Source organism: Cebus imitator, unplaced genomic scaffold (genome assembly GCF_001604975.1).
Source record: "Cebus imitator isolate Cc_AM_T3 unplaced genomic scaffold, Cebus_imitator-1.0 Scaffold134, whole genome shotgun sequence".
NCBI classification, from domain to species: Eukaryota; Metazoa; Chordata; class Mammalia; order Primates; family Cebidae; genus Cebus; species Cebus imitator.
This window is the reverse complement of record NW_016107449.1, coordinates 462,386-489,531: the sequence shown is the minus strand read 5'-3', so window position 1 is coordinate 489,531 and position 27,146 is coordinate 462,386. Positions and strand designations below refer to the sequence as shown.

Below are 27,146 nucleotides of genomic sequence, written 5' to 3'. Positions count from 1 at the left end.
CTGAGGCTGGAAAACGCATGGTTCTTTCACTCACTGACCTCTGCCTCTCAGTACTGGGTGCCTTTCCTCTCTCTGCCCTCCAAGTGTTGAGGTTCCCAGGAGCTCAGCCCTCAAATCTGCCTTTCTCCCCTGCCCACTAGGAAACACAGCTGACTCTCTAGTCTCTGACTTTCACATTGGCACCTCCCCGCTGGACCTTTCCTCCTAATCTCAGTCCTGTATTCAAACGTCTTATTCACATCTGAAATACACCAAGTCCTGGGATTCTTCCCCTGACATGGATCTTCCGTGTCAGTGAATGGAAATGGCATTTTCCTGTTGTTTGGGCGTATAGCCTTGTCATCTTAGATTCCTCACCCTCACACTCCGCATACAGCCTGTCAGCAAATCCTGTGGCTCACCTTCAGAACACCTGCAGCACTGACCTCTTTCCCCATCACCATCCCCTCCCATCACCATCCCAACCACACCCATCTCTTTTTAGGATTATTCAGGAGGCTCCAAGTTGCTTTCACCCTTGTCCCTGACAGCCTAACCAGCAGCCAGTGCAATTCCTTTAAAACAGAAGTCAGAGGAACTTGCTCTGCAACTTAGAACAATCCAAAGGCTCCTGACTCCTCAAAGCAAAGGCGGCATCCTTCCCTGGCTCACGGGCCACAGCCTCACTACTCAACCTGTGGCCTACGGGCCAGGAGCATCACTTGGGGTCTTTGTAGAAATGCAGAATTCCAGGCTCCGTCTCAGACCTGCTGCCTCAGCATCTGCATCTTAAGCCCGGGGTGAGCTGGGTGCACATCCAAGTTAGAGAAGCGCTGTCTTCCCTGATCCAGCGGCCCCTCCTCCTCCACTCTCCCTCACTCACTGGGGCTCCAGCACACAGGCCTGCTCCTGTCCTTCCCACCACAAGATGTGCTCCCACCTTGGGACCAACACGTGCTGTCCCTTCTGGCTGGAATGCTCCTCTCAGATGTCCACAGAGACTCCCCCTCGCCTCCCTCAGGTGTCTTCAAACATCCCTTCTCCCAAGAGGCCTTCCCTGTCACCTACGCCAAGTCATACGTCCACCCTCATTCCCTAGTCCCAACTCCTGACTTAATTTTTTCCCATGGCTCTTACTTATTAGCTCTGCGTCTATCTTCCCTGTCAGGGGAAGGAGGGAGCTCTGTGACAGAAGAGACAGCAGCTACGCTGCTTGTGACAGCTTTAGGGACGGAGGCCACCAACACTGCCTTCGCCACTTGCCCTCATAGTTCCTGCCACACCCGTTACTCCAAAGTTGCAGTGCTCAGATGCTCGAGAAACAGTCTTGGCTGATAACAGATCCCCACTATGCTCTGTGCACTCAGTGGTCTCCAAAGAGCCGGTAAAGTCCTCCCTTCCACGTCTTTCCTCCATCACTCCCTCTTCCTGTTCTCTTCATTCGTCTCTGTGACCCTGGCCCCGGCAGCCACCTGCAGAGAGTGCACGCTGCTGGCTCCTTCTTCCCACTACCTTCATTTCTAAGATCTTCTACTATTGCAATGAAACAAGTTCACAGAAGTAACTCCATTTTGAAATAAATACCACCAGCTCCTTCTGGTTAGATAAGAAGAAGTGATCATTTCAGAACCAAACATTTCAGAACCAACTAGGTGGTGTAGAACTACACTTCCTGTTGCTGGAGTTGCCTGGAGGTACTTAAGAGCTGTAAGTCTCTGAAATTGCGGGGACACCTTGGGGTCACTCCGAGGGCGAAGCGCTGAGAACTTTGAGCTGTGGCCACCATCTTGCCTCCTGTGTGGATCAAAAGTGACTTCCTCCTTCGTGGAGCCCCTGAGTGTACAGACAGCACTGGACAGGGAGCCAGGAGAGAGGCCTAGAACCCCTCCTGGCTTCTGCCCTCAGCTCTGCCTCCAACCTGCCATGTGGCAAGGCCCCTGACATCTCTAGGCCTCAGTTTTCTCATCTGGAAAATGAACCAATGTGATCCAAAGTCTGAATCCTTGAGCTCTAAAATTCCAAAAGGTGTATGAGTCCCAATAAGGACATGCCAAACTTAGTAGCCAGAGGTTCTTCTCCTTTCCCAAAATGACAGCCCCTGCCAGTGTGGGGCCCTCCACAGATTTACCTAAGGACCACCGGACTCTGGAGATCTGCTGCCCTCCTTCCTTTGGTTCAGTGCCTTCTTTTGCTCACAACTTCCCCACCCCCATCAAGGGGAGCTGTCACTCTGGGCAAGGAACAGCCGCTGTTTCTCATACTGCTTTAGGGCTGGAGCAGAGACATAGCCACCCAAGCTCATGTCCGGGGGATATAGTCAGGAACATCCTTTGTGGTTTTCATGTTAGCTCAGCTAGAATTAACTTTATCCTGGACTTAAGTGCGAGCAGACATTGAGATTTTGGTAGATTTCCAGTCCAGTAGCTTCTGAGCTCTGGCTGGGAAGGTTTGGATTTTGACTTGCATAAAACTAAAAATTTAGAGGTGAAGCTAGGAAAGGTACCCTCAGCTAGAACTCGATGTTTGCTTTGGTTTGAATTTGAGTGACAACTAGAGTATGGAGCTCAGAGGAGGAGGGACAAAAAGGATGGAGTGCCCAAGTTCAACACTGTGCTCGGGGAAACAGAATCCCACACCCAGACAGAGACGTCGGCAGCGACAGGGTTCCCACTGCACCTGAAAGACCAGGGGCCACCTGCCCTCATGGCTTTGTCCTGTGGTTTCATCAACCAGCAGAAGCCTGAATCAGCCCCCCCACACACGCAGGGCCAGGGGTCCCAATGTCCATTGGTGGCCCACCCAGTCCCCTGAGGGTCGTGGAGCCCGATGCACCGCTTGAGCGGTCAAGCAGGTATTGCTCAGGTGCTTGTTCTGCAGCAATCACCTGGTCTCTTGGCTCCTGCATAATAAGAAGCTACAAGAGGGAGAGGGAAGCCAGGGAGCAGCCTTTGAATCTGAGCTGTCTGCCCCTTTGCTCTGTCCTGAGGAGGCAAAAGCCACTGAAACTGCCATCGCGTCTCTGCCTGTGGCCTCAGGAACTTCTTGGCCTTCCCAGCCTCTCAGCTCAAACTCAAGTGTGAGGGTTTATGACCCAAGCACAGCTTTGAGCAGAGACCACAGGCAGGAGAGGAATTAGTCTGCAAAGGTGCTGATCACCTGGGCTGGACATGGCTTTCTTTGGGACCAGTTTTTGTGGGTCCCAAAGAGAGATTAAACATGGCCTCATCTTTGAAAACACCAGCGGGGAACCCAAGAGGATGGGTAGCTATCCATGAAGAACTAATAGCATTAGTCAAATTTCTTAAGGGGCTGAATGCTGAGAAATTGTGAAACTGGCCAACACTGCCCCCTGGCGCTGCAACTGATGCCACTTTCAGCCTGTCTGAGCAGTTAGTGTCTTCTATAGGAGAAGCCAACCAGAAGAATTCAACGCATTCCTGAAGATCATATCCCCATCAAAGGAAGCCCAGCAGCATTTCCCTAATAATGAGGCCTTTGTCTCCTTAGTAAATCAATCAACACAGACTGACTATGGCCAGGGCAGTGTGATAGTCCTGAACTCAGGGAACTCTGGGTGAGGACATGAGAAATCTATCTGCCCTGGAAGTTACATACTCCATCAAGATGGCCCACTGAGTGCAGTTAGTATATTGATAAATAGATGGGCCGGGCGTGGTGGCTCACACCTGTAATCCCAGCACTTTGGGAGGCCAAGGCAGGCGGATCATGAGGTCAAGAGATCAAGACCATCCTGGCTAACATGGTGAAACTCCATCTCTACTTAAAATACAAAAATTAGCTGGGCATGGCCTGTAGTCCCAGCTACTCAGGAGGCTGAGGCAGGGGAATCGCTTGAACCCCAGAGGCAGAGGTTGCAGTGAGCTGAGATCACGCCCCTGCACTCCAGCCTGGCAACAGAGCCAGACTCCGTCTCAAAAATAATAATAATAAATTGGGAAAACATGAATCCCCTGGTGAAAGAGAAATTCTGAGCAGGTGGCTCTGGGTAGCCAGCCATGGGTTGGAATTCAAGGCAGAACCTGTAGCTGAGGGATAGAGTCAGGAACAGCCTCTGCGGTTTTCTTTTCATGTTAGTTCAACTAGAATTAACTTTATCCTGAACTTACGTGCAAGCAGGCATTGACATTTTGGTAGATTTCCGGGTACTGTAGCTTCTGAGAATGGCAGCCAGACCTGGACAGTGGCTTAGAGGGCAGCTGGGAGCATTGGGAAGGTGCTCTGGGGAAACTGTCAGGTTTTTTGGCTGCGGACAAGGGAGAAGTAGAAGTGAAGTAAAGCCTGCAAAAGTTTTTGTCTGGATGGAGAAATGATATAAATCCAGCTAACTCTAGATAGTGATAGAAACATATGTTTCTTATGTATGCTTAAATTTTATGTGTAATTCTTAGAAAACTAAAAAGAGTATGTGATTTCCAAACCATTGGTGAAAGAAATGGAACAAAAGTTGGTCAATTTTTAAAAAACAAAACAGGAAAGAGTAGAGTGGGGAAGGAATAAGCAGGGATGCCAAGTTGGGAAATATAAAATAAGATCAAGAGATATGTCCATACATCATATCAGTAATAACTGAATTAATTAAATTTTGCCATTAAATAGAAATTGTAGCATAGAGTAAAAAAGAAAGAAAATTTAGAAAGGTTGATGCAAGACATGGGGCATGGGAAAGACACACATACACACAACACACACACAGAGACACACATATACACTCACAGAGGCACACACCACACACACACAAACACACACACACACATCACACATACACCACAGACCACAGATGCATACACACCACACAGACACACACCACACGCACACACACACACCAAACACACACCACACACAGATACACATACCACACACACCACACACACACATCACACACCCACCACAAACACACACCACGCTCCACACACCCATGCACACACCACACACGTGTGCACAAATACTACACACACATCTGCACACACACACCACAAACACATACACATCACATGCACACACACCACACACACAGACACACATACACAGACACACACAGAGACACACACCACACATGCACACAACACACACACAACACACACACACACACACACACACACCACACATACACCACAGACCACAGATGCATACACACCACACAGACACACACCACAAAAACACACACCACACACACGCACACATCAAACACACACAACACACATCACACACTTGCACACACATACCAGACACCACGCACATGCACACACCACACACCCACCACAAACACACACCCATGCACACACCGCAGACACCACACACACTACACAACACAGACGTGCACACAAATACTACACACACACCTGCACACACACACCACACACACATTACACATACCACACACACCTCACACCCACCACACATATTGCATATATACACCACACATGTGCCCACACATATACCACACATGCATATGCACACACCACAGACCCCCACACAACCACATCAATGGCACACATACCACACAAAGCATATGCACATGCCACACACATCACATATGCACACACCCACACACAGGCCCCCACACATACCACACTCACAGTCACACATACACATGTGCACACACAACACATGCATGCACACACACCAAATACACCACACACGTGCATGATGACACACATCACACACATGCACATATACCACACACACTTGCACACTCATAAGCACACACAAGTGCAGACACGTGTGCACATACACCCACCTGCTCACATACACACCATGTGTCCACACACATGTGCACACACACACCACACACCCCAAACACATGCACACACCACATACATACATGAATGCACACACACACAATGCACACACACAGACACACACATTTAGAGTTTTAGAAGGAAAGAATAGGTAGAGGAAATATTCAATAAATTAAAAGCTGCAACACTTCTAGAATTAATGAAACACAATACTTGGGCTCAGGAAGTACACGAATTCCAATCAAGCTAAGTAAAAATGAAAGCAGCACGTGTACACATGATTGTGAAACTGTCACAAACCAAAGATAAGCAGCAAGTCTTTAAAAAGTCAGAGTGAAGACAGATTACTTACACAGGAATGGTGTTTAGACTGACAGCTGACAGTTGAGTAAAATCTTTAAAGTATTTCAGGAAAATAATTGTCAACTTTGAATAGTGTAGTTAGTGAAATCATCTTTCAAGAACAAGTACAAAATACATTTTCAGACAAACAGAACTAATTGGCTTTTCACCCTATTGCTTCAGGATTACTTCCAGAAGAAGAAAAATTATGCCCCAAATGAGGGTAATAAGGGTGGTGTGCCTGCAATGGAAGGACAATGAGAAATGAAAGTGTTTCACTTGTGGGTAAATCTAAGAAACATTAGTGATATGAAAGTGTAGCAATAACACCTGCATCATGGGAAGAAGAAACAAGATAAAAGAAAAATCCTGAACAAGAGTGTCGGAGTGATTAAGAAATCAAAAGTAGCATCCTATATTTCCCTGAATGTTCAGGATAGTTTTACGTTTACATCAATATGCATGTCAAATGTTCTAGATTAACCACACATAGAAGCAGAATATAAACCTTCTAATCTAGTAGAGGGAGAAATGGGGTAAGAACACTGAGTAGTTTGAAAGATGAAAAAAGGAGAAATAGATTTAAAAGAAAGTGTAGAAAACTGCGGAAAGTAGAAAGTTCCTCTTCAAAGTTTCCCTTCTTGTTAAAAAATAAACAATGAATGTTACAAATAATAGTTTCTTTTAAAGACGAACTTCTTCCAAAGCCTTCTTGCTTTTTGCTAATAACTCTTTGGTAAGCCCTGTCCTATGCAGTTGTTAGCTATAAAGGAATGAGTACATTCTGTGTCCTTGTACTTTAACTGAGATATTTGGTCTGGACATTCTCAGGCATGTCCCAGCTCGCAGCCCATACCCCTTATTTGAAAATGTTATTACTTTTCTAAGTCCTTTCGCAAGCAACTCCCTCTTTTCCCCTGTTCTTCATTGCTTTTACCTATTTAAGAAAGTTTTAAGCTATTGGCCAATCAGGTTTAGCTTAGACTCTGAGGTCCAGATTCAACCAATGGTGATAGGACACTGCAGTAAGGACCCAATGCATAAGGAATAAATAATCATGCCTTTCTTTTGTTCAGGGCGCTCCCCTGGCAAGATTGCTGACAAGTAGCACCCTTTCTGCAGAAAGTAAAATTGCCTTGCTGAGAAAATTTATATTAAGTGCTACTTCTTTTGCAGCACGAAAAATTTGCAGATAACCAAAACATTCGCAAATACACACAAAAAATAAATCCATTAAAATAAAAATTAAATGTCAACAATTATAATTGATGTAAATGGAGTAAATACTCCAACTAAAAACAAAGATTTGGGGGATGAATTTTCAAAATCTCAACTATATACTCCTCAAGAGACAAATCTAAACCTAAAACATATTTAGAAATATTGATAGTAAAAGTATAGAAAATATTCACCAAATAAATATGAAGTGAATATCAGTCAAAATGCACAGTAAGACAAAATGCAAAAGAAGAGTTAATGGAGGAAACTATGTATGATAAATGTTCACCAGGAAGATCTAGAAGTTCTTAACTTGCAGACACCTAATAATACAACTCCAAAAATATGTGCAAAAGTTGATGGAAATACAAGGGGAAACTGAAAATTTGACCCTCATAGTATCTTCAGGCCATGTATACAAAAGCCCAAAATCATTTTTTTAATTGGGGCAGTGACTGTATATCATCTAGATTCACAAAAGTGGCTATTTCACTGGATTCAAACTTTGTTTACAAAATTGAACTCAGTAAAACCAGTTTGTGTGTGCAGATGGAATTTTAGGTCATATTAGTTCTTTGAGATCCTGTGATGCATTCAGTCATGGCTGGGGTTTGTCCCTGGCATTCTTCCCGCTCCTTCCCAGTCTTGTGGGCTCTTGGGCAGGTGGCTAGACATAGGAGAGGATGCAGGACTGAGGAGTGGGAGAGGGGACAGGCAGAATGCCCAGCAAGCGTCCCTTCTCCAGTCTGTCATGCCAAAGGCAACCAGGCTGGGTGCCACCGGGATCTTCACATTGCTGCATAGAATGACTTCAGAGGTCTCCATCACAGAGGCAGAAGGGGAGCATTTATCACAAGGACTCCCCTGACTGGTCCCGGGCTGACTTGCCTGCTATGGACTTCTTCCAGGAAGTCCTTCAGGGTCCACAGGCGGGAGTACCAGGCAAGGGTACCTAAGGCGTCCACAACACAAAGTAAGAGAAGCCCCAGGGCAGTGTTAAAAGAAAAACCTGAATCAGAGGGAGAACGCTGCAGAGGCCACCAGGTGTGGACCGCAGATGTCACTGGGGCAGCCCCTCCCCACTACTCGGAGGTGGCACCTGGCCCTGCCGCTCCTCGCTGCACTCCACCTCCGCCTCCTCGAACTTGGACTCCGGTTTGTATCCACCTCACTTTATCCCAGTCCTGGGCGAGCTGCGTTGGGTTTATGTCTGTATTTGACGAAAATGAGCTATTGGTACCTGTATTGGGGAAACATAGCATACAAGCAAGCAGCTTACAGCCGCAGTGGCAAATTTTTTTTTTTATGTCAGAAACTGAGAACTCTTGCAGTCTTTATCTCATCCCTTCTTCTCCAGACAGAAGATACCAAAATGTTGCAATCAAAAATCTCTTCACGTTATTGATAAAGCCACTAATAAGCCAAAATGTCTGTCAACGTCAACCGCAGCATGTCAGACCAGTTCTATGGTTACAAGATGCCTCGTCTGATTGCCAAGGTTGAGCACAAAGGAAATGGAATCAAGACAGTTATAGTTAACATGGTTGACGCTGCAAAGGTGCTTAATCGGCCTCCAACATATCCCACCAAATATTTTGGTTGTGATCTGGAAGCACAGACCCAGTTTGATGTTAAGAATGACCGTTACATTGTCCATTGATCTCATGAGGCGAATAAGACATGTTGGATGGATTCATTAAAAAATTTGTTCTCTGTCCTGAACGTGAGAATCCTGAAACAGATATGCATGTCAATCCAAAGAAGGAAACAACAGATAATTCTTGTAAAGCCTGTGCCTATCGAGGCATGCTTGACACACATCATAAACTCTGCTCATTCATTCTCAAAAGCCCGCCCAAGAATAGTGACAGTGGTGCAGGAAAGAAAGAAAAGAAGAAAAATAGAAAGGGCAAAGACAAGGAAAATGGCTCCATATCCAGCAGTGAGACGTCGCCACCACCAAATGGAATTAGTCCTCCTCCACATACAGTGGAAGCAGAGGAGGAGGATGCCTGGGGAGAAGATACAACTGAGAAAGCTCAAAGGCATCCAATGGATGAAATCAGTGACCATGCAAAGGTTCTGACTCTCGGTGATGGTTTGGAGAGAACAGTTGAGGGGCGGGTCAATATCATCTTTGATTTTGCCAAGAAGAAGAAAGAAGAGGCTATTATTGATTCATCTGACAAAGAAATTGTTGCTGAAGCAGCAAGACTGGATGTGAAAGCCATGGGCCCTCTTGTTCTGACTGAAGTTCTTTTTAATGAGAAGATTAGATAACAAATTAAGAAATATAGGCGCCATTTCCTACTATTTTGTCTCAACAAAAAAGCTCAAAGGTGCCTTCTTCATGGTTCGGAGTGTGCGGTAGCAACGCATCAAGCTCAGCATATCTCCAAGATTCCATGTGTCTTGAAAGAGATGTACGAAGCAGACCTTTTAGAAGAGGCCAGCATCAGCTGGTTGGAAAAGATCTCTAAGAAATACGTCTCCAAAGAACTTGCCAAAGAGACTCGTGTCAAAGCAGAACCATTTATGAAATGGTTAAAGGAGGCAGAGGAAGAATCTTCTGGTGGTGGAGAAGAAGATGAAGATGAGAACATGGAGGTGGTGTATTCGAACAGTGCAAGTGTGCCAAAAGTTGAAACCATAACGTCCGACAGCAAAGATGACAGCACTCATATGGATGCCATTTAAGGGGATGGATGCAACCTAACTTAACCGTGTAATGCTGCAAACTTTTTTCCGTTATCAGCCAGAAGTGCAACATGTATGTGCAAAAGCTAAAATAGCTTAATGTCATGCTACACTTTACACTAGAAATTATTACTCTGAGTGGTCTCTAAGCCCAATGAGACATACATCAGTGAGCAGATGTAGTTTGCTTATTTACAGCATGTTTCTTTTTGAAGAACTAATGGTGGACACATTTGGATCACATTTATACAGTTACCAATATCAAATAAAGATTTGATACTGGTCATTCTACAGGGCTTTGGCTCTGAATGACTTAAGCTGAAGCTGACTCCGTTTTAAAATGTTGTGCCATCATTTCTCCTGATGAGCATTCTTGGAGCCTGCTGGCTACTGTTAGGTGCTGAGGCTGTAAAGAAGTCTTCAACAGAATGTAAAGCAAACTTGCTTGTAATTACCTTATTCAGCAAATTAAGAAATACAGTACTAAAGTTTTATCTCTAGTCCCACTAAAGTTTTATGTCTAGTCCCTCAAATTGGCATCTGGTAATGTACCTTGTGAGGTAGACTGATAATCAAATGACAATGAAACATCTTACCAAGAAGTAAATATGACCTGAGTGTCCTATAAATTAAGAGCAGGTTTTGAAACTTGGAGAGTTGTTTTCTCATTTCACATACACTTGCCTCAAATCATAGTCTTTGAAGTCATATGCATTGCAGGTTGGATGAGCCACGGAAATTATTACATTAACAAGCGTTTTGTGTATGTAATAGTTACTTTGTATTGAGAGAACATGCTTTGGGGTGCAGTGAAACAATAAACTGATTTTATTTGGAAGACGCAGGGAAGGGTACACTTACTAGCAACCTAAGCATAATTTTTCAGCTTTTGCCCTTAGGGTTTAAATTACAATTCCAAAATATTAGACATACTATATCTTCTTGCTCAGTATGGCTTTTTCCCGCTTATTGTTTGTTCTTTAATGCCTTTTACATTTGAACACATAGCTTGTGGTTTTTAGATTTTGGTTACTATCTTGCCAAATATAAGTGTTACTGTGCTTCATACTTGATTTTCTTATTTTTCTTTTTCTTTTTTTTTTTCCAGAATGTCTTATGTAAAAAGAAAGCTAAAAGTATACTTCTAAGTCAGAGCCTCTGTTTTGGTGTAAGGCTTGGGATATTTTTTACCTCACATTGAATATAACCAGGCACCCAAGAAGTCCGATGGCCACCTGAGTGCAGGTGACAAGGGCCTGACAAAGCCCGTGCAGGGCTTTAGATCTGAACACACACGACTCAATAACTTGCTTGTGAACGCCTTGCCTGATCTGAACTCAGTACGGATTTTGACTGCGTTTGAGTAATCATCTTCAAGGCTAAACTTGGCAGTTTTCCCTTTTCACAAAGGTGCATGGTGGGGATTGAAAATCGATAGGGTTGATTGTGGAGCGGTGGTTTATATCATTCGCCTCTTTGTTTTTCTGTAACTTATCTCACAGATGAGCCCTTAATAACAAATAGGTGTAAAAGATTGAAATGATACAAACGTTTGATGCAATAAACCCTTGTTGGCTTAATATTTTGAGGAATTGAAAGGTAGCAGTCTTACTGGAGAGACAAGAATTGACCTCCAGCTGCCTTTGATAGATTCTGGTGCGAGTGGAGCAGGAGCCATATACATGGGGGGAATGTGCTTTGTCACACCAAAGATGATTTTTTTTTCTTCAAACTCAATGTGGCGTAGGTTTAAAATTCTTTGCCTCGAGGCCAATTTGCCTTCATTAACTGGAACGGGTTTCTCTGTGTTGGTCAGCCTGGTCTCAAACTCCCAACCTCAGGTGATCAGCCCACTTCAGCCCCTCAAAGTGCTGAGATCACAGACATGAGCCACCGTGCCCGCCCACATGATATTTTTTAAAGCATTTTTGTTTCATGTGAATTTAACCCTATATTGGGAAAGCAGTGTTAATATTTTAATAATATTATTATTTTATTTTTACATACTAATTTTACAAAACTTAGAACATATTTTAAAAATTGAAAGTATCCATTTGTCCATTATCTGAAAAATATTATGACTATTTTAAAGAATTTTTGTCTTTCGTCTTTGTTGTTTTCTCTTTCAGTATCACACACACTACTTTACCTCCTCCGTAGGGATGACCTGTTGTTGGCTGATCAGCACTCATACCCCTTTCTTTTTTGTTGGAAGGGGCCCAATTACATTAGTTAATGGGAAAAAAGAGTGTAGGGGAGGCTGGCCACAACCTCAGCACCAGAGGTGAATTTTGATTGGACTACACCAAACAAGGAATTCTGCCTACCTGGCTGGTGATGATTGGCTTAGGCCTGAGCGTGACATGCAGTGCTGACCAGTGAGGAGTGAGAGGGGGCCTGCTTGCAGGTAGGGTTTACTCCTCGATGAAGTGTGGCCATAAGTTGTCTCCACTGCAATGTCTGGACTTCGGGAGCCTCCAGTGACCTTGCAGGGACAAGCGTGAGAAGAAAAGTCTAAGGATGGCAAGCAGAAGGACAGAAGTCACCTGGGTTCCTGATGATGGCCTGCAGCAGCTCAGAGTTCTCATCTCCAGCCTCCAGTCACACAGGACAGTGGTGGTCCTCTGTGGGGCGTGGCCAGTTGAGCTCCCGGTCCTTGCACAGCCAGGGAGAGAGCAACCCAATGATACACCGGGCTCGGCTCTTAGGATGACGTTTTGCTGTGTTCCTAGAGTTCTTCTCAAGTTATTGATGCAGACCATTCCAGCAAGCTATGATTCCATCATTTACTTTGTTGGTCCCATATTGTCAAACTTTCTCATTTGGTTTTTGATATTAATAGAAATGTCAATAATTACAGTAATAATAGCTAATATTTAATTTGCTCCTTCCTCGGTTACACCAGAAACTGAGCCAAATACATTACTCATGTCATCTCGTTTAATCTTCAGAAAAATGGGTATTCTGCTGTTATCCCCATTTTACAGTTGAAAAACTGAGAGATCAGAGAGGTGGTGTAATTCATCTAAGGTCATGTGGCTAGAGGTGGCAAAGCCACCTCAAAGACGATGCTCTCATATCATATATGTACATATACACACGTATGTATGTACACATTATAAAATATTAATCTGCCGCATTGAAGAGAGTCCCTTACATTAAGAAAGCATCCTTCCATTTTTACTTCAGTGCTTCTAGCCCCTTTCTCTTGTGCCACTTCCTATTTCTCCTTTCTCTTTGTAATATTACACAGAGATTTGTGCACTACTTGTATATTTTGCATGCAAAACCAGATGTTAAGGTTATTATTTCATTTTCATTCTGCTTTACAAATGTGTTTATTTCTAATTCTGTCTTTTTTCTTTTATTTAGGGAATTTTTTACTCAGCAACAGTTTGTGAGCATGATTCCACATTAATAAATACGCTGTACTGTTACAATTTTAGTGGTTGCCTGTATTGCCTAAGTATGATGTTTATAAGTTGCAGAGCTTACTGGTTCTCTCTGCCAAACTCAATCCTGGATGAGCTAAGGAAGAGGGATGGATGCAACAGCTGAGGAGTAAACATGAGGAAATGTATTGAGAACCCTCAGGGAGGCAGAACCAGTGTGGCCACAGAGCCCAGAGCCAGGGCTGCTGTCTCTACACAGGAAAGACAGAACTTCTAGAGTTCACACCAACTGTTCATTATTGGTGCAGTCTCGGGCCTGTTATGATCTGTATTAGCCAGAATGAATACAAGAGCATAGGGCTCATCATTTTCTGTTGCTACAGGAAGGAATTGGTGATGTTTAATTTTCACAAGAGGATGGTACTAGCATAGGCCAAAGAGAGCGAGCTTCTGTTTTCTCACCAGCAGAGATGGGAGCATGGAGCCTAGCCTGACAGATCACCGTGCCAGCTTCCAGAGAAAGCCCTCACAAGTAGCAGTTCCACACTTTCTTTGCACTGCCCTGTCTTCTTCATGAAGCGCCATATTTTCCCATCAACTAGAAGGTATCTCTCTGGATTCTGAACTCCAAAGAGTGAATCAGACACAGCTGCTGTCCCAGAGGAGTTGGCAAAGCAACACGTGGTAAGAGCTGCAGCCTGAAGAATGAATAAAATGCACCACATGCCCCCAGATTGGGAAGGGGTGAGGGGAGAGCCCGGCCAAAATCAGAAATAGCATAGATGTGCACGTGTATAATAAAGGCCACACACCCCCAGATTGGGAAGGTGAGGGGCGAGCCCAGCTGAAATCAGAAATAGTGGAGATGTGCAGATGTGTAATAGAGGGAATGCCTTGAGAAGCAAACACACCACAAAACGTTTATTTTTAAATAATAAATAAATGGCAAAGGAAGTGCAGGAAAGGAAACATTCACAAAATCCAAGTCACTAAAGTGCTTTCAATCATAAATTTTAAAAGACCAAAAGGCTGGTCTGACTTAAAACGCTGTTTCCAGATATCCACCAATTGTTTAAACATCATTTCATTCTATTTCTGAAGGAAATGCAGAAACGCCCAGAATATGGCTTTCTTTGAGTCCCAAGGTGCAGAGCCTATCAAGTGACACTCAGGAAAACACAAAATTGCTGCCTAACATGAAAATTGAAATGCCCAAGACCAAGTTCAAAGTAAAGACAATATAATTCATTCATGTGTCTGCATGAAGTCTTCACTACAATAATATCAGATTTTTCTGGAGGTTAAAGAATTTTATACTTCCTAATTGAGAATGAGGAGATAAGACCTAACCTATTCATCTACACAGTACATTGAAACACACATCTCAGATGATGCCTGGCACTGAAATGCTTTTTAAACTTCAGTTCCTCCCTGCTCAAGCTACAAAAGAGAATCAAAAGTTCTGCACCAAGTTAACTGGTTCAAGTGCCATTAAGAAACCGTTTCCATTCTAGAATGAAATAGAATTTTCCTTAGGTCACTCATCTGTCCTCTTAAAGCAAGTGGCATTGTATTTTATCTTGACATTGTAAGAAGAAAATCAAACTGAGGGTATATGTCTTGGACCATTTTTGTCTTTTGGAAAATGCCAGTGAGGGATATGCACATTTTCAACCTTTGACGGTGAAAGCTGCTGGTCTCATATGGCTCCCACCTTCCCTGGCTGGGACCCCTCTGGTGCTGTGGAGTTGGACTCTCCTTGAGCACCAGCCCCTGGGTGCACTTTCTTCGTCTCCTGTCGGGCAGAGCTGGAGAGGTCCATCGCCACATCTTCCAAGGCATTCTCAGGGCCCACTTTATCTGAGCCTCTCTGTGGTCCTGCTTGACTCTGGTTAGAACCTTGTTTGAAGTGGTCAGAGCCCCAGAGTCCTGCCAACTTATCTTCACTTCCTGGCTTCCTTATCATCCCCATGGATTTTTTATGCATCCCTTGCAACATAAAAGGAAAAAATAAAAATTTAAATTCACCAATGAAGTAAATTTTCTTATTGTTGTTCTTCTCTAAATCCCATTAGAATTATCCTTGTCAGTGCCTGTCTCTGGGGCCTATGGGAGAAGCGGTAGGCAACTCCCACCTTAGGGGTTGAAAGCAGGTGCCTGCCTCCGGGTCACATCCAGCAAAGGTGCTTTGGATGACAAGGTGATTGGCATTGGGTCCACTTCCCCCAAGGCTGCGGTCCTGCGGATGCCAGTATGTGCCCTCCCTAACCTGCTTGTGCAATTTCAGATGAGCCGGCTTGGGTCGCTGCCCACAATGCCCTCTCTAGCGTTTCAATCCTTGAGAGCAAAGTCAAGACATATTTATGATTGGGATCTCCAGTGCCCAGGATAGTGCTGCTTGGTAGCTATTCAAAAACTGTTCGCTGAGCAAAAACCTTCCTCCATCCAAACCTAAAACGCCACCATGATCCTCATAACTAATCCTCGCGGAGGTACTCATCTGTGACTCGTTCCCACAATCTGTCATCCCTGCCTATTAGTTTCCGGCAACAGCAAACAGAGCAGCAAGGGTGGAGCCTCCTGAGTGGCCAACCCCGAAGTTTGGACCTCAGCAGCGAGACTGTTTAAGCACCAAGCATCTAAGGGATGTGAAAGCCACACAGCAGGTCGTTCATGGCAGAACCAAGCCCGCAGCCAGCCCTCCTGACTCAGATGGAGGGGCTCACTGTCTCCGGGGTCGCTGCTCGGCACCGCCCCATTTCCTATTACCAAGTGCCCTAAATTGTATGGTCTAAATATTCTAACAGCATTCAAGACTTGGGAAACATATTTCACATAATGCAATGATGTCATTTCACCCTTAAATCCCAAATACATATTTAGCATACGCAATCCGGTGAGCCTTTTTCACAGAGCCTAGACAGTCTCTGTGAAAAATGAGGCAACCGTCCAGAGGCTGCAAGCTTTGTTATTAGTTAAAAATAAAAAGTAAGGTTCTGGGCCTGAATCTCAGTAAATTGACGTTACCTTACTTTGGAAATGGTTGCCTCGATGGGAACCCCCGAGTATCCCCCTTCCTCCCCCCACACCCGGAACCGCACGCTCCCGGGGGGCCCTTTCTTACCCAAGAGCCAGGGCGCGCAGGAGCCAAGCAGGCCGCCCTCGGCGGAGTTGAGCACGGAGTCGGGCAGCGGGATGCAGTGGCGCACCATGGCCCCGTACAGCCCGTACTCGGCCATCACGCTGCTGCCGCCCCACCGCTTCTCCCGCTTGCGCCATTTGGCCCTGCGGTTTTGAAACCAGACCTGGTTGGAGGCAGGAGGAAAAGCAGAGGGCACACAGAAGAGACAGTGAAGAGGGGCGCCTGGAGGAGCGCAGGCGGCGTCCCTGGGCTCGGAGCTCCTCTCTCGAGCACGAGCACGATCTCATGCTATTTCTGAAGGAAATAGCTCCTGAGGGCCAACCAGCAGCCCCCAGGGAGCACACCCAGGAGCCCCCAGCGGCGTCCACGTGCGCTCCTGACTCACGGGCATTCAGCGCGGTAGGGACACGAGTGACCACGTCCACTGAAGTTTCCATAGAGTCAGGAATGAAAAAACTAAAGAATCAAAGTCCCTTTTCCCACATTGTGTGAAGAGGTCAACTACAGTGTTTCTGCTTTTTCTCATTGATTGGAAGCAGTTCACTGGGGCAATCGCTCCTTCCAAGCTTAGGCTATTGGATTGCTGGTGATATTTCTCATTAAAAACATTATGTTAGTAAAAGACTATCATGAAATACGGTGTAGCTGTTAAAAAAGAGTTAGTGACATATCTTCTGACAAAAACAAAAGCAAACTTCTACCTATGCATGTGAGCGTGTATATAGGCACGTGGATATGTGTATGCGCATACATATGCAGGGGCAGATAGTATACTCCACAAAGTGCGAAAAGGTCTCCTCAGGCATTTATGTTGATTTCTTTCAGGGTTTGAGATGGAGAGGCAGTCTTCCTTCCCCGCCCCCCCCCCATGGCATATCTTTATATAGTTTCTAGTTGCAACACACATTATCGCGTGATTTTAAAGAATAATTTGATATTAATAATAATAAAAGGCAAAAAGGCATGAGGGTCACAGGGACATGCTCTTGTGGCGACTTCAGCTAAGGCACCCTCAGTTTCTGTCCAAAGGAAGCTGTAGAGAAGTGACTACTGATTGGCTGGCTGAGTATGGGAATGACACGTTCTCTATGTGTCTTTGAAAAGGAGAAAAGGGACCCCCACACCTGTATCCGGTCTTCAGGGAGCTCGGTTTTCACAGCCAGCATTTCTCGGGCATACACATCAGGGTAGTGGGCCTCGCTGAACGCCTTCTCCAGCTCCTCCAGCTGGTGAGCAGTGAAAACTGTCCTGCAAGGACCCCAAAACACACACGTAGGCACGTGTCCCCTGGGGAAAGCAGCCTCCCTGGCCTTAAGGACCACCGTGCCTGCCTCCCCCGCTGTCAACACCTCAGAAGCCACCTCATGATAACAGGACACCCCATCTCTGAATGATTAGCTGATGTAGTCCAGAAATTTGTTTCAAACAAAAACAGTCCTTTAGCTCTTTCTTAATGAATTCCATCCATTCATTCTGACAAAATCTATTTGACAGACCCACAAAATTGTGTCTTTAAAATGCTACCGAAAAAAATACTACCAAGACTGTAGCATTTTCCCAGCCTCCTGGGACTGCAGAATTATCTTCCCAAATGGCTTCTGTGCTCTTCCCACTGCCAACCAGGAGGCCATTGGGCCTGCCATCATGCAGGGCCATAAATTCTCAGATGCAGGTGCCAGAAAACTTGGGCTGTGTCCCCAGGAAAGGCAGACAGAGAGGACTGCCTGGCCCTGTACCTGTGCCTCCGCTTCTTCCTCTTGCCCAGGGTGGGGGACGCCTTTAGGTCCTTCCTGTCTTCAGATGGGCTTTCCTCATCTGCTGGCACAAAAAGAAGAAGACGAGTTTAAAGGTGATCATGTTCTCCCCTTTATTTCCTGGATTTTAATGTAAGGACTGAAGTTATGAACCTCTCGGGTATTTGAGTAGTTAACAATAGGAGCTAGCATTTTCAGCACCTACTAGATCCCAGACTCTGTGCTTAACATTGTCCATGCATTATCTCAAGTATTCTTAATAAAATACTAAAACACAAAAATGGCTGCTATTATTAGCATTCTATTTTTACAGATGAGAAAACTGAGGCACAGAATGGTTAAATAATGTGCCCAAGAGCACACAAGTAGTAAATGGTGAAGTTGGGATTCAAATCCCACATCATCTGAAGCCAAAGCTACTCGGCCACTGATTACACTTTCTATCCCCACACTGCTTCCAAACACAGCCTTATCATCTTAACCTCTACACCAACATTTCCCAAAGGAAGTCTGGGGCTTGTGACATCAGAACCCTTGTCAGAACTGCACCCCTGCCCTGATGCACCAAATCAGAATCTCTGGAGGTGGGGTCTAGGAGGCTCCTTCTTGACAAGTGTGCTCAGATGATTTGTAGTTGCCCTTGAAAATTTGAGAACCACTCTGCTCTGTTTTACCTTATTATACTCATTATATCAAAAAGTCTAGATGGAAAAGAAAGTTAGAGGACCAAACCATTGTGACATTCATTGAAAAAAAGCATAATTTCCTCAAAATATTTTTTTAAGTGAGTAAAGGCAAAAATAATAATAGTTTTATTACATCAATTACATCCTACATCAATTAGTCCACCAGAAACCTGACTCGGATTAAAACATTCTGTATTGGGCTGTCCAACCTGATAGCCATGAGACACATAAGGTTATTGAGCACATGGAATGTGGCCAATCAGATCAAGACCTGCTGTAGACATAAATCAGTCAATGGTGTTAGAAGACTTAGTGCTCCTAAAAAGTAAAATGTTTTTGTGTCGATTATGTGTAAAATGATAATATTTACAACTATTGTCAGTTTAAAATGGAGGATTTAGATTCATTTCACTTTTAATGTGACTATGAGAAATTTCCATCCAACATGTAATCACATCACATTTCGCTTGGACAGCTCTGCTCCAGATCTTCAGAAATGCCCGCAGAATAAGATTTAGCTGCCTTTCATTTTGTCAGTGCTCATAGAAGAATGAACTCATCCCATGAAGACAGTTTTTGCATTTTTAGTGACACTGATAGGAAGTTTCATTTTGTCTTACGCAGAGGCTCATGAAATTAAGTCCTTTTAGAGTGGAGCCTGCCTGTTGATCTGATATGCTTCCTTTTAATATCAGGAGACCCAATGTACTCTTTTTTTCCTTGGCTGCCTGGATGCTCAGTTCTAGGTTCTACCACGTACCTTCGCTAGTCCACCCTTTCTTTCATAATTCTTTCTTTTCTCTCCCACACCCCAACCCACTCGATTTCTTAGCCCTTGTCCTTTACAGAATTTCATTGCTTCCTTCTCTTGCCCCGCCACCCGCCTGGATTTCTTTGAGGAAACGGGTAGGCAGAGAACACATCTCTAGGCTAACTACATAACTCTAGGCGTAATGAATCCCCGAGGTTGTTTCTTTCTTCTGCCCGAGGTGCCGGCAGAGGAGCAAGGTAACCGAGAGTCTCTTTTCAGCACCCTGAGGGACGGACAGTTCCTGGGCTCAAGGCCCGGTTCTCTTCAAGGAGCCGTCAATCATTCGATCAGTTCCGCCCGCGTTTCCACCTGGTACCAGGTTCGGTGCTGCTGGTGAACAACACAGGCCCCAGGCCTTCCCGACCCACGCCGCTGCCAGAGGCCGAGACTGGCGCCTGACACTGAGGGTAAAAAAGGCCATCTGGAGATGGTTGTTGGGGTGCCAAGACCCCAGGGTCTCATAAAAGGGTTCCACCTGGCACCAGGTGGTGGCGGTCCGGCATTGCTGTGGGAACAGGATCCCGGATGAGAGGCAGGGATTTGGGATGCAAGCAAGGGGCAGGGGGCGCAGCTACGTGAATGCCCCTCCCCCGACCGGGCCTAGCTCTGGGCTCCCCGCTTCCCTTAAATCTGGGCCGCTGGGGCCGTGGGCGTAGTGGGGCAATGGTGTGTGACCTCTGCGCGGCTCGGAGCCTAGGGGGCCGGGGCAGGAGAGGGAATCGCGGGCTTGATTACCGGACGTCGAGACGCTCTCGTTGCGCTTCTGGCGGCCGAGCGCAGGCGGACGACTGGGGGCCTTCGGGGCAATGGGCTCGGGGCCCCTGGGCTGCAGGAAGGGCACGTCAGTTAGGAGCAGGCAGGGCGCTCGAGCGGCCGCCGGAGGCTGCGCGCCGAAGCCACAGAGGAGGCCGAGCCCCAGCGGGAGGGCCCCACGCGCCAGGCTAGAGCTGTCCAGCCCTGGGCCAGGGCACGGCGCGGCCGCCGGACCCTCGCAGCCAGATCCCTGCCCCGGGCCGGCGGGCGCCGGCAGGTCGGCCTCCAAGCCCAGCAGGTCCGTGATGGCGAAGCCCCGGGGTCGCGAGCCCCGGGGAGAACCGCCAGGCACCAGCGCCCTGCTCCTGGTGCGGCCGTCGGAAAGCGCATCCCGGCCAGTCATGGTTCCTTAGCAAAAAGGCGCCAGCCTCTCTGCATCCCGTTTGCGGAAAGGCCCAGCTTAGGGGAAGCTTTATACGATTGGGCTGCGGGTCGGGCGCGGGAGGCCTGAAGAGCTCCAATCAGCTGGGCGAGGGCGCGTCGCCGTTCCGGACCCCGCGAGTTGGGGACGCCACCCCTCGGTCACCGCCCTCCCAGCTGCAGTCCTCTCCGTCACCTCCTTCTCCTCTCTTCTCTCCAGCCCACCCCATCCCCCATTCTAGGAAGAAGGGGAGGGAAAAAGGGAAGGGACAGTGACTCCGCTGTCTCCCTGTCCCTAGAAAAGCCGCAAGTTCTACGTCCTGCCGTGGTCTTCTCCTTTCTTCCAAACTCTGGGTGGAGGTCCCACACCCAGCTGCCCTGAAGCTTCTTTGATGCTACCCAACTGCCCATTAAGACCTAGCACCCCATTCCCAACGACACCCCCATGGCTACCACCAGTAAGTCCCCAACCAGCCCTCCACTTCCGTCGCCGGTGCCACGAAGGCCTTCTTGCAAGACGGTCTTCTCCGAAAATCCCCAAAGGGAAAGGAATGAAAATCGTGTATTTAATCTTTGGTCATTCTTCCTCCATCCAAAGCCACCCCCAGACTCGTCCCCAGCACTCCACGGGTTGAGGTGTAGGGGGGTCGCAGCCTCACACGAGCTGGGGAAAGGGAGAGAAGTAGAGGCAGGAGTGAACTGCCCGGGGCTGAGACAGGCAGGGTACCAGATTTAACCAACAAAACACAATAGGCTCAGTGAAATGTGAATTTCGGATAAACAGGGAGGGCTTTTTTTTTTTTTTTTTAGGAAGTATCAGTATTTTATTCAGCAACCCTAAATTGGGGAGGAGTGGAGAGAGGTAAACTGGAATAAAATAGGGTCTGTCTACTGGGAAGCACATCTTTTCATCGGGGCTTACAAATTATTGTGCGGTTTCCCGATTATTCAAATAAACCCTGATTCTTTGAGTAATCAGTGAAATTTTCGTATTCGCTAAAGTTGACCACAAAGCACGTGGGTAAGCCACTCCTGGTTCGCGCTTTGAACCCAACCAACCCTCATCGCTGGGATGCCTGAGTCCACCCTTCCCAATCCCAGAGCCCTGGAAGCATATCTCTTAAATCCCACTCTCTGAGGGTCCTACAGTTCGAGGTCCCTCAGCGACGGAGGAACGAATGCCTCAGCCGCAGGGGAACCCGGCGCTGCTGCCTGCGCTCCTGCCGGGCTGGAGCCCGAGTCCCGGCCCTGAAAGTGGGTCTCCCTCTCTCTTCGCGTTCCAGTGGGGCCTCCGCTAAACATGCAGATTAAACAAGGGGCTTCCGATCAGGATAATTACAGGAGGCTACTCATTAACTTTCCATTACTAAAGGAAGACCCAAATCTTTCCTTGCAAGCTGTTCCCGGGATTAGCAAAACAATAACTTTCCTTTGCGATAATTGTCTTTTGAATTGCTCCAGCTCCGGGGCGGGAAGCTGGGGACGCTTTAGATGCCAGGATTGTTTTCGGCTCCCCGAGCAATATTCCCCTAGATTTATCTCTGGGTTTAAAGTAGGCGTTGGGGACACGGGGTCCGAAAGAAGTGCTCTGACTCTTAGTGCGGCTGCGTAGTCGTTTGTAAATCCGAATTTGGGGTCGCAATTAAGGGAGATACCTACAATTCCACACAGCTTGCAGCTCGCGACAGGTCAAGCAGGCAGGACAGTAGATTCTAAGGTGGCCCGACCGGGGTCGCCCGCGAGTGGAAAGCCTAAGAGTCAGGGGCGGACTCGGGTGCCGCGCCTGCAGCGCCGGGTGGCGACCGAGTGGCCTCACCTGGGCCAGGGCTTGGGGCCTCCCTCCCCTAGGTCTGCCTGGAAGGTTCGCGATCACCGGAGTGACAGACCCCGAGTAGATAGCCAATGATCCAAAGACACCAAAAGGCCAGGCGGCAGGAGCCCAGCCTCGACCACTCCCTACGATGACCGCGGCGCAATGCCAAGAACATCCCCATTTCCAAACCCTTGGGAAGGATCGTCTTAAACTCATTTTGCAGGTGAGAGCAACTGAAACTTACTAATCCAGTCAACAGCGGACACAGAGAAAGACTTGGGGAGAGGGAAACCAAGCAAGCGACCAGATCAAAGGAGCCCCTGTTGGGGCTCTAAGGGGACTCAGAGATGGAGAAGAGGCGAACTTCTAAGGGGTCTTGCAATTCCTAGGCTGAGACGTCCCTAACGCACCCCTGGACCCCAGTGCCAGGGAGGGGCCTGCAAGATCCCAGCAGCTGATGAGTTGGGTCCTGGGGCACCTTGTGTTTCGCAGCTTGGCGGTTGTGGGAGCGCAGCTCAGGAGGACGCTTTCATTTCACCCTCCTGCAATGAGAAACGCCCCCGTCAGACGCTGCGCTAATCTGTGTCCCCGCCTCCACCCCCCGCTGCTGCCGGGGCTCTGAGATCCACTGGTGCACCCTACGTTTCGGGGATCCGCTCAGCGTCGGCCAAGACCAGAGACGCGCTTCTTGCAGTTTAGGAGAGGTCTGCAAGAGACAAAGAGCTGGCCCCTGATCCACCCACACTCCGCCTGTCCCTGGGGTGCTCTAGCAGTTGCCAAATCTACCCGCCGCGTTTAAGGGACGCCTCCGCGCCCTGGCGGCGCGGAGAAAGGGCTCCTTCTAGCTTCCCCCTCCCAGATATCACCCGTAAATCTATGGCCAGGGAAGCAGCCCCCGCGAGCGTCCCCGCCCCGGGCCGTCCCCAGGAGTCGTTTTAGGTCCCTAAATCCGTTAAGGGTTCCGAATCTGTCTTCATCAGCCAGGATTACGCGGGATTTAACTAATCAGTAAAGGTTTCTCCGCTCATTATTTTCTAGGGAAGGTCTCCAGCCCCTCTGCCGCCAACCTCGAATGTGCCTTGATCGCGCCAAACTGACGTTGGACCGGCTGTGGGAGGCTCAGCAAACACCCCTCCTGGGCTTCTCAGAGCCGCAGCTGCCCAGGCTGGCGGGATAAAGTGCTCAGATACAACGGGGTGGGATGGTCGGAGAGGGCGAAAGGGATCTCCCAGTGCGTCTGCGAAAATGAGCCCCACGGCTCCGTGCCTCGGATTTTCCTCCCCGCTCTGGCCGCTCCATCTCGGATGCTTTTGTGTCTTCAGTTAAAAGTTGTAGCAGACGCTGTTTCTTCCTGCCCACCTCCGGCCTGACCTCTCCGCCTGCACATCTGCCCATCCTCCAGTGCGCACCCCCGCACATCTTTACCTGCGGACTTTTTCTGACCTTCAGAGCTCACTCTGCACACCAGCCAAAGGTGCCAAGAATTAACACGTGGAGAAATAAGGGGTCAAACACTGACGGAAGTTGCAGTGTGAGCGTCCCCCTCCACTCCCTCCTCTCCACACGCATTCCTGCGCAGAGTGACTCTTAGAGGCACCTTCTACTCTGCTTCCCAGAGGTCCGAGCAGGAGGAGCTTTAGTTACTCGCCGATGATTGCATTCCGTATTGCCTCCTGTCTAAATGCTGTTGTGCCTACCCAGACCCCCTTTCCGGAACTGTCGCATCTTCTCCCAGCTGCTGTGAGTATGGGAACCTCGAATAGGAAGAAGTGCCCTGGGCTGACAAAGGCCCCTTCATCCAGAGCCCCCCCGCCCTCCAGACACACACTGTGTCATCCACTGACAGAGGAATGATAGGAGACCTCTCCTCTTGTTTCAAAGGACAGCTCTGCAGAGGCATTTCTGCTCCAAGCCCCTCTCCCCTCATGGATCAGACCAAGTCAGCTCCTTGCTCAGCTTGTTCCCCTCCCCTCTCAGCTTCTCATTCCTGAGACCTTGTCTCACTATCCCTCAGGCACCCAGACCCTGTCCCTGGCTCTGCTTCTAGGGACCTGCGCTCAGACACTTCCTGTCTCCATCACACTTTCCCCCAGGTGCTTCGAGTGTACAGAGCCCTTCTTTCTCCTCAGGTGGCAATCCCCATCTCCCTGCCCTGGCTTTTGGAATCTTCTCCCGTCCATGCCCCGCTCCCAAAGCCCAGGCTCAATGGATCTCAATGGACTCCTGCCCCAGTCTCCCAGGGCGCTGAAATGCAGCACACCCAGAGCTGGACTCAGCAGCCTCCCCTGCAGCCTGCACCTCCCTGGGTATCCTCTTCCTCCGCCTCAGGGCCCATGCAGAATCCTGAGTGCCATCCTCAGTCCCTCACTGTCCTCACAGGCTCACCTCCCAAGACTGAAAGTGATGACAATGGCCGAGCCCTCTTGGTTTCTTACTGTGGGCAACTATTATTATAAACACCTTATCACAATGGCCACATTTCTCCTGACCACAGCTCTGTGGGTAGATAATATCTACCCATAGAGATTATCATCCTCTACCCAGATGAGGAAATGAAGATTTCAACTGATCAAATAATTGCAGAAATTGCCTAAGGTCACTCACTCTCCAGTGGCAAAGACAGGATTTGAATACAAGCAGTGTGAGCTCACGGTCTGACTCTGATTCTGGACCACTGGCTGCCTTGCATCCCTTTTCAAATCCTCTCAAGAGAGGTCTTCCTTCTCTGCTTTGCCTGCTCTGATTTGACTGCGTGCCAGAAGTTCATGCATTGCAACTTAATCGTGAATCCAACGGAGTTGAGAGGTAGAGGCTTTAGGAAGTGATTAGGCCAGGAGGGCTCTGCCCTGAGGAGTGGATCAATGCTGTCATTGTGGGAGTGGGTTAGTTATCTTGAGAGTGGGTTAGTGGGTGAATGAATTCGGCCCCTTCCTGCACCCTCTTCTGCTCTCTTCCTCTCTCACCATGTGGCACCTTCCACCATGTGATGCGGCAGCAAGAAGGCCCTCACCTGATGTGGTCCCTTGACCTTGAACTTCCCGGGCTCCAAACCACCAGCCAAATAAACGTCTAGTGTTTACGAATTACGTAATCCGTGGTATTCCGTTACAGCTGAACAGAACAGACCGTGACACTACCCATTGCCACAGCGTGGCTCAGACAAATTGCTCACTTGCTAGAGTGGAACTTAGTTTTTAGTCTAGGACTACTAAGTATACAAATGAGTTTTGGAGCACCCTAAAGAGGTGGCTTCTACAAAAAACAGCCAGTAAAGGCATCCTTGTCCCATTCCTTGGCCATTCTGTGACCTTGACCCAGGGACAAAGGGAGAGGCAGGGTTTTCTGCAGCAGCAATGGTGGGTGTCCCGTGGCTACCCTGCATGCTGTGGCATGCTCACTGCTGTGCTGTGTTGTGATTTGGTCTTGTTCCCAGAAGACTGGGTTGCACATTTCTGCCCTTCCTCTCCAGCCATCTATCAGTCTGGGGAGGGGGCATATGGGGGAGAAACGAAGCAATTCAGCAAGGTTATTTTCTGTGTAAATTGACTGGATGACACTTCTGTGGTTTGCATTCAAGAATCCTGTCCAGGGTGGTATGGCCAGGGTTCTGGAGTCTCTTCCTACCTCCTCCATGCCACTCCCCGTGCCCCACCACTGCCATCTTTATTCCACAGCCACAGTGATCCTTACCTGAGCACAGCCTATTGCTCCCTGCTGCAAATTCCTCAGTGGCTTCCCCCTGCCATGCTGGCAATGCTAATTCCTAACTCCCTCCTGCTAGTGACTGAAGAAGCTACGGTATCACATGCCTGGCTCGTCAGTGAACAAGTGGGCTCTTGAGAGTCAGCAATCCAGTATATCCTATAAAACCGACGCAGGGTGCTGGGATCAGGGTTGTCCATCCTCTCATCACTCCCATGAGGACACCAGCCCCCGAGTCCCTTTCTTGGCTGGATGTTCTGGTTACTATTTTAAGGTAACACATTACTCCAAAACTTAGCTACTTAAAATAAACCATTTTGTTTTGGTCACAGTTTTGTGGCTCAGAAATTTGGGGAGAGCTCAGCTAGCCGTTCTTACTTAGAGCCCTCCCACAGTTGCTGTCTGGGGCTGCAGTTGTCTGAGGGCTCAACCGGGCTGGGCACTCAAGGCGGCTCATTCACATGGCCCAGGCTGACAGGTCTTGTGGGCTCTCAGGGGAGTTGAGAGCATCCCACAAGAACCAGACGGAGGCTGCACAGCCTTTGCGGGCCCCCCACAGAAGTCAGAGCATTACGTCCATCACGCTCAATCAGCAAGGTCATAGCATGACTTTGGGGGAAACTCGACAATTTTCTTTCATGGGTCTTTTCTTCCATTGAAGTATTAAAAGTGATATTT

At 47.7% G+C, this 27,146-nt stretch overlaps 1 protein-coding gene and 1 pseudogene across 2 annotated transcripts; one reads left to right on the top strand and one right to left on the bottom strand.

The window, feature by feature from the left end:
• Nucleotides 1-8,608: 8,608 nt before the first annotated feature.
• On the top strand, nucleotides 8,609-10,286 carry LOC108313142 (annotated as a pseudogene). Its single transcript, XR_005202303.1, has one exon. The product of XR_005202303.1 is annotated as a eukaryotic translation initiation factor 5-like (transcript).
• Nucleotides 10,287-14,261: 3,975 nt separating this feature from the next.
• On the bottom strand, nucleotides 14,262-21,196 carry VSX1 (visual system homeobox 1). Its single transcript, XM_017541515.1, has 5 exons — nucleotides 20,516-21,196; nucleotides 18,266-18,344; nucleotides 17,654-17,777; nucleotides 16,512-16,692; nucleotides 14,262-15,376 (listed from the first exon to the last, which is right to left on the bottom strand). The coding sequence occupies exons 1-5, from the start codon at nucleotides 20,934-20,936 to the stop codon at nucleotides 15,087-15,089; spliced, it is 1,095 nt and encodes a 364-aa protein (XP_017397004.1). The 5' UTR covers nucleotides 20,937-21,196; the 3' UTR covers nucleotides 14,262-15,086.
• Between the last annotated feature and the right edge of the window lie 5,950 nt (nucleotides 21,197-27,146).